This window comes from Rhinopithecus bieti, unplaced genomic scaffold (genome assembly GCF_001698545.2).
Source record: "Rhinopithecus bieti isolate Rb0 unplaced genomic scaffold, ASM169854v2 scaffold_32081, whole genome shotgun sequence".
Classification (NCBI taxonomy): Eukaryota; Metazoa; Chordata; class Mammalia; order Primates; family Cercopithecidae; genus Rhinopithecus; species Rhinopithecus bieti.
This window is the reverse complement of record NW_016814436.1, coordinates 3019352-3027413: the sequence shown is the minus strand read 5'-3', so window position 1 is coordinate 3027413 and position 8062 is coordinate 3019352. Positions and strand designations below refer to the sequence as shown.

At 45.2% G+C, this 8062-nt stretch overlaps 1 protein-coding gene across 1 annotated transcript in view; it reads left to right on the top strand.

The window, feature by feature from the left end:
- CDH1 (cadherin 1) overlaps positions 1 to 8062 on the top strand; it is a 104437-nt gene that overhangs the window by 65563 nt on the left and 30812 nt on the right. Inside the window, 1 exon segment of the mRNA XM_017850816.1 lies at positions 5246 to 5469. Coding sequence (XP_017706305.1) covers positions 5246 to 5469 — 224 coding nt within the window.

The window sequence follows — 8062 nt, the reverse complement described above, 5'->3', positions numbered from 1 at the left end:
CGGGCGGATCACGAGGTCAGGAGATCGAGACCATCCTGGGGAACACGGTGAAACCCTGTCTCTACTAAAAATACAAAAAAAATTAGCTGGGTGTGGTGGCTGGCGCCTGTAGGCCCAGCTGCTCGGGAGGCTGAGGCAGGAGAATGGCTTGAGCCCAGGAGGTGGAGGTTGCAGTGAGCTGAGATCGCGCCACTGCATTCCAGCCTGGGTGACAGAACGAGAGTCCGTCCAAAAAAAAAAAAAAAAAGAAAATTAGCTGGGCACGGTAGTGGGCACCTGTAATCCCGGCTACTCAGGAGGCTGAAGCAGAAGAATCGCTTGAACCTGGGAGGCAGAGGTTGCAGTGAGCTGAGACTGCATCATTGCACTCCAGCCTGGGTGACAGAGTGAGATGCCGTCTCAAAAAAAAAAAAAAAAAAAAAAAAAAACTTTCCCACATAGAGATGGCCAGTAGTGGGGTCTTAGCTTTTTTTATTGGGATTTGGTTTTTACACCAAGTGACCAAATAAGTTTATGAAAGGTGGGCATGCTGGGTTAAAGAATACTTAGACCCTTGTTAGCTTTATTTTTGTTAGCTTTTTTTATGGACATGTCGAAATATACCCAGTCCCCATGTATTGATCCTCTAGTGTCAACATTTTGCTATTCTTCTTCCCTCCCACTTGCTAGGCTCAGAGACAGCCCAGCCCTTGCCAGGGCGACAGTGAGCTTCCCAGAGCCTTCCTAGAGCTGGAGAAACTTTCAGTCTTTCCTATAATTTCCTATAATCAGCCCAGGGGATCAGCTTGTGTGGGGAGATAATGAGTCTTATGAACACCTGGAATTCAGGTTGGGGCTCCCCGTCATATTGTCACTTCTCAAAGGGTAGGGCTTAACCACCATTCAGATGAGGTGCCCCAAAGCAGGTTAAGTGCCTTGGATTAAGTTATTTGCAAAACCATTTTCATTTTTTCAGGCCGCCACCCTTGGCAAGTCCAATCATGCTTGTCTCAGCTTTCACTGCCTGGATTTGGGAAGGCTGGAGAAAGGAATTCAGTGCAGTCCTCATTCCCTGTTTACATGACAAACCCCTAAAAATGACCCAGTTGCCTGCCCCATTACTTCTACTGGGGATTGGGGAGGGCTCTTTGAGGAGCATCTGGTTTTGCTAGTTTGAAGAAATTCCTATTTTAGACTTAAAATGATGGTATCTGCCCATCCTTTAAGGACTTGGCATTTCTTCTTGATTCTTTCATCATCTTATGGCTCAGCTGTTCAGTTAACAAATACTTGTCTACCCAAATACACAACAATAATGTCACCTCTTCTATTTCCATTGCTTTTTAACTTAGAAAATGTCATCCCATTCACTGTCTTGGTCTTCACAAAATCCTGAAGAGGTAGGCTCAAACAGTGGCGATAACCTTTATGTTATAGTAGAGAAAGCCAAGGCCCATAGAGGTTTAGCCATTTGCTAAGGCCACCCAGCAAGAACATGGCAGAATCTGGGTTTATAATCCCGTCGCAGACCCTGGATCCAGCCCTTCCTTCCTCTGTCTTACCATCATTTATTATGGCTCCCCATGCTCACTCCATCCTTCTCTTCAAGTTGCGGAAGTGAGTTAGTTGTAGACCCAGTCTAAGGGCTGAGAAGGTAGGGGTTGGGGCATGGTGGTGATTTTTTCTTTTTTTCTTTTCTTTTCTTTTTTTTTTTTTTTTTAGTGAACTGGGAGGGAGGGTCAGGTGGGTGACTCTTTGAATGACACAGCTCCCTTCCTATGAATGAACTCTTCCTGGTTTGGTTGCTCAGTTTATTTGTCAGGTACCAGACTCCCAGCTATTGCATGAGGTAGCCTCTGATCTCAGTCTTGGGATCCTAGCTTGGAGGCATAATCTTCCTTTTAAAAATAACCAAGGTTGGGGCCGGTCACGGTGACTCACTCATGTAATCCCAGCACTTCGGGAGGCCGAGGCGGGTGGATCACCTGAGGTCAGGAGTTTGAGACCAGCCTGGACAACATGGCAAAACCCTGTCTCTACTAAAATTACAAAAATTAGCCAGGTGTGGTGGCACACGCCTGTAATCCCAGGAGGCTGAGGTAGGAGAATCGCTAGAACCCAGGAGGTGGAGGTTGCAGTGAGCTAAGATTGTACCACTGCACTCCAGCCTGGGCAACAGAGCGAGACTGTCTCAAAAAAAAAATAAAATAAAAAATAAAAAAAAAACAAGTTTGGCCGGGCACACTGACTCACGCCTGTCATCCTAGCACTTTGGGAGGTCGAGGCAGGAAGACTGGCTGAGCCCAGGAATTCTAGACCAGCCTGGGTAACATAACAAGACCCCATCTCTACGAAAAATATTATTAAAAAAAAAAAAAAAAGCTTTAATAGGGTCTCTCCAGAGAGAGGAAGAGCCAATCATGAGACTAACCCATGTTAAAGACCTGTGTCAGCTCTGCCGTTTAATGGTTACGGGATGTCAAGTAAATTTCTTTACCTCTGTGAGCCTCAGTTTCGTCTTCAAAATGGAGAAAATCGGGTACTTCCCCTCTCACCCCCCAAACATGGTCTTACTTTTCTCTGGCAAGGGCAGGGCTGTTGGCTTCAGAAATGTTTGCAAGGGTGGCCCCTGGTGGAAGAAATGAGAACCGCTGCCCAGGCGTCAGGGATGGCTTCAGGGCTGTCTGGCAGAAACCTGATCTTCATGTCTAGCCTTGTAAGATAGGACAGCAGGAATTTTTATAAAAGAACACTTGGATGAAATAGAAATTCCATCAGACAATTATCTGAAAGGGAGGAAAACAGGCCAAGCTGAGAGTTTCCTAGAATGAATGATCTTATCGACTGTTCCCCTCTGCCTGGAAGCCTCTTTGAGTCAGACTTCTGCAAGGCTGGCTCCTTCAGGTCCCAGCTCAGATGGTCCTACCTCAGAAAGGCCTGCCCTCACCATTGCAATAGATGTTACATCTTCAGCAAACTCCCTTCTCCTCTGCCACTCTTATATCACCCTCTTTTATTTTAATTTCTTTCTGTTACTTACCACTGCCTGAAATTATAAGTTCCTGTCTTTGTCCATCTCTTCCTCAGTAGTGTAAGCTCAATGACAGCAAGAACCTTAATTATCTTCGTCATGATTTGTCCTCACAGACCAACAGTGTCTGGCATAGAGCTTGATGGTTACCTATTTGAATGAGTCCTTTGAGATTCTAATGTATAGTGTAGATGCTTCAACCACAGCTTCTCCAGCTTTAGGGTATTAATACTTTTTAAAGTTTTGATTACTTTATTTATTTTTTGAGATAGAGTCTCGCTCTGTTGCCCAGGCTGGAGTGCAGTGGCACCATCTCAGCTCACTGCAACCTCCACCTTCCAGGTTCAAGAGATTCTCCTGTCTCAGCTTCCCAAGTAGCTAGAATTACAAGCGCCCGCCACTACACCTGGCTAATGTTTTGTGTGTGTGTGTGTGTGTGTGTGTGTGTGTGTGTGTGTGTGTGTTTGGTAGAGACAGGGTTTTTGTCATATTGGCTAGGCTGGCCTCAAACTCCTGACCTCAAGTGATCTGTCTACCTCAGCCTCCCAAAGTGCTGGGGTTACAGGCATGAGCCACTGTGCCTAGCTTTTTTTGGACAGGATCTCACTCTCTTGCCTAGGCTGGAGTGCAGTGGTGCGATCATGGCTCACTGCCACCTCAATCTTCTGGGCTCAAGTGATCCTCCCACTTCATCTTCTCAAGTAGCTGGAACCACAGCTGTGTACCACCACGGCCAGCTAATTTTATTTTTATTTTTTGTAGAGATAGGGTCTCTTTATGTAGCTCAGGCTGGTCTCAAGTTCTTAGGCTCAAATGATCCACCCGCCTCAGCCTCCCAAAGTGCTGGAATTACAGGCATGAGCCACTGTGCCTGGCCGATATTAATACTTTTAAAAGTTTTAATACTTTAATAGCTATAGAGTTTTAAGTAGTTTTGTCTCTAAGCCATTGATCATAATGTTCTCCACCCAAGTAGTCCTTTTCTGTCTTTTGCATTTGTCTTGCTACCCTGCATGATCAGGTTAAAGATTTTTTCCTATGAAACCTTCACCATCTCTCCAAACTGACAGTGATTAGTTGATCAGTTTCTCCTCTGTGTCCTAGGCTGCAAGTAGGTAACACCTCTTTGTTCCTCAGACAATATTCATGTAATCAGCACTCAGTAACTATTGACTTATCAGTGACTTTTGTGGAATACTCATGGGGGCTGAATCAATGATTAATCAAAGCTACATTTGTCTTAAAATTTTTGTTTAACAAACTAATATAATGCTTATTATGTGCAAGACGCTGTTCTATGTACCTTAAAACAATCCCAGTAGATAGTTACTATTGTTGCCATCATTCTACAGATAGGTAGACTGAGGCACAGAGAGATTAAGTAACTTGCCCGAAGTCACAGAGCTCATAAGTGGCAGAGCTGGGACTTAAACCAGGCAGTTTGGACCAGAGTCTACTTTTAACCATTACTGCATGCTGGCTGTCTCATTATCTGCCACTGTTGTTCTAAATGTAAATGGCTTATTTAAATGTAGATTACCCAGAGCATCTCACTGTACCTTAGGCACTAACTTCTGGATACAATAGGTCTTCAGTCTCAGTTATTTTAGTGATCTGTTCTCATGCTGACTGACAAGGGCCATTGGACGGAGCAGCCTCCTTTTTTCGTTGTTATTGAAAAAGAGAAATTACTTTCGTCTTTTTTGAGTCTCACTCTGTTGCCCAGGCTGGAGTGCAGTGGTGCGATCTTGGCTCACTGCAACCTCCGCCTCCCAGGTTCAAGCGATTCTCCTGCCTCAGCCTCCCGAGTAGCTGGGATTACAGGCACCTACCACCACGCCTGGCTAATTTTTGTACTTTTAGTAGAGATGGGCTTTCACCATGTTGGACCAGGCTGGTCTCAAGCTCCTGACCTCAAATGACCCACCCACGTCAGCCTCCCAAAGTGCTGGGATTACAGGCATGAGCCCCCACACCCAGCCGATAAGTTGCTTTCTAGACAAGATAATATTTCAATTGACAAGAAGATGAGAAAGAAATCAGAGCACGAGGAAGGCATCCTGTAATTGTGAAGAACATTACGGTGATGGCTTTGTTGTTCTGTCACTGGATTATGGTTTGTTTTGGTTGTGTTTGGTTTTGTGGGGGGATTCCCACAAGTTTGCTCTTTGGAGAAGGAATGCTCTTGTCTTTAATCTGTCCAATTTCCTAATCTCTGTGATTTCTGCCCTGCAGTGAGTTTTGAAGATTGCACCGGTCGACAAAGGACAGCCTATTTTTCCCTCGACACCCGATTCAAAGTGGGCCCAGACGGTGTGATTACAGTCAAAAGGCCTCTACAGTTTCATAACCCACAGATCCATTTCTTGGTCTACGCCTGGGACTCCACCTACAGAAAGTTTTCCACCAAAGTCACGCTGAATACAGTGGGGCACCACAGCCGCCCCCCGCCCCTTCATGTATGTTGGCATTTTTCTGAGAAGTTCGCTGTTGTTTTAGTGCACTATCTGATCCAGGTTTCTCAGCCTTGGTACCGTTGCCATTTTGTACTGGATGATTTTGTGTTGCAGGGGTTGTCCTGTGCACCATGTAGGATGTTTAGCAAGCATCCCTGGCCTTAACTGGTTAGACACCAGTAGCACTTCCACCACTTGTGACAACCCAAAGTGTCTCCACATGTTGCCAATGGCCCCTGGGGGGACAAATCAGCCCCAGTTGAGAGCTCTTGGTCTAACTGAATAATTCTTGCTGGGGTTTTTGGGGTGTGGGGATCGGGTAGTGTGGAAGAGTGGTAAAGGCCTGGATACCATCTGGGACTGAATCTCAGCTGTGCCATTTACTACTTGGGTAACGTTGAAGGAATTATGTCACCTGTCTATGCTTGAGCTTCCTTATCTGTAAAATGGAGATAATAGTGAGGATGAAATTAATTAATGCATGTGAAATGCTAAAAGTACGCAAGGCATAGTTAGTCATTGTTAGCTATCTTTACCACTCCCCTCCTGGGGGAAGAAGAATGAATGAGAGCTGGATTCTTCTTCTCTCTCTCTCTCTTTTTTTTTTTTTTAAGACATAGTCTCACTCTGTGGCCCAGGCTGGAGTGCAGTGGTGCGACTCACAGAAACCTCCACCTCCCCAGTTCAAGTGATTCTCCTGCCTCAGCCTCCTGAGTAGCTGGGATGACAGGTGCCCACACCACACCTGGCTAATTTTTGTATTTTTAGTAGAGGCAAGGTTTCACCATGTTGGCCAGGCTGGTCTCGAATTCCTGACCTCAAATTATCTGCCTGCCTCGGCCTCCCAAAGTGCTGGGATTATAGGAGTGAGCCACTGTGCCTGGCCGAGAGCTGGATTCTCTGATCATTTTGCTTTTTGTGCTTCCAGTAAGAAGAGTCTTGGCAAAGCAAGAGAAGAACCAGTGGGCAGCTCTTGCCCCATTAGACTGTAACCTCCACAAGACCCTTTCCCGTGGTATTTGCAGTGCCTGGCCTTAGGTCTGGCCCATACCAGGAACAGACAAACAGATGAATTGGCCATGAGTGGAAGGATGGATGGATGTCTGCCTAGGTTCTTGGCAGGAATGTTTCTAGGGGTTGTTACTCGAAGCGAGTTTCTCAAATGCTCCCGTGGTGCTTCCTACCGAAATGTCTCTCTGGGGGATATTCTGGTTGTGTCCTGCTTACTGCTTTGGAAGTGTGGAATGTGTTGTAAGTGCCAGGGCCAGTAAGGTTGGCATCTTCTTTTCTCCCTGAAGACTCTTGATATTCTTGGAACTTAATGGTCCTCCTGATCTGGTTTTTCTCCCTGGTGTAATTAGACCAGAAAAATGAGGAGTCTAATACTATAGGACTATATTAACATAGCTCCTTGACTCAGAGTCTCCAAGGGACCCCATCATTCATGTGAAAAAAATTTCAGCACAGTGAGTCCTTGCCAGGCAGCTGTGTGTGGAAGCCTCTTATGATCCAGAGACAGTTTTATTTTATTTTTTTAGAGACAGAGTCTTGTTCTGTCTCCCAGTCTGGAGGGCAGTGGTGCAATTTCGGCTCATAGACACTTCCGCCTCCCGGGTTCAAACAATTCTCCTGCCTCAGCCTCTCAAGTAGCTAGGATTATAGGCGCCCGCCACCACGCCTGGCTAATTTTTGTATTTTTAGTAGAGATGGTTTCACCATGTTGGCCAGGCTGGTCTCGATCTTCCCACCTCAGCCTCCCAAAGTGCTGGGATTATAGGTTTGAGCCACTGTGCCCGGCTGCAGAGACAGTTTTGAGCTTGGGTCTTCAACTTTTCTTCCACATCTCTTGAACTTTGTGTCTGCCTCCATGTCTGCTGTGTCAGGATTGGGTTCAAGTACACGTTATATAAATCTCCCAGTTGTGGTTTATGCAAAATACTCTCAAGTTAAGGAAGCCCTAGGGTAAGCTGTGCCCAGTATGGAGACTTGATAGTCGTCAAGAGTCCAGGTTCCCCCTTTCCTTTTTGCTCCATCACCTTCAGCACATGACTTCATCCTCAAGGAGATGTCATGATCCCAGATGGCTGCTGGAGCTCCAGTCATCATGTCTTTGTTTTTTTTTTTTTAAATCGTGTTTATTCTAGGCAAGAAGAAGGAGAAAGGAAAAGCATAAAAATGCATTACTTAGTTATCTGTCTGCCTTTTAAGAAACCTTTGTGGAATTCTCCTCAAGCAATACTTGAGAAACACTGGCCAAAACTTAGCCTCATGACCACATCTAACTGCACGTGCAGTCTAGGGAATGTAGTCTTATATGAATACATTTCTGGAATGTATATCCCAGAATTAGAAAATTGAGATATATATTGGAGAGATAGGTTTTTATTTTGTTTTTAATAAGAAACAAAGAATGGATATTGGGTGGTAGGTAGCAGATTCTGCCTCAGCTGGTTTGAGATTCACCTTGGTTTGTCTCTATAGTTCAAAGGATCCTTCTGGAACCAGATGGTACTGTAATTAGATGGCAGTCTTACCTCGCCTTCAATATATATTTATTAATTTTCAACTTTTTTTTTTTTTTTTGAGACGGAGTCTC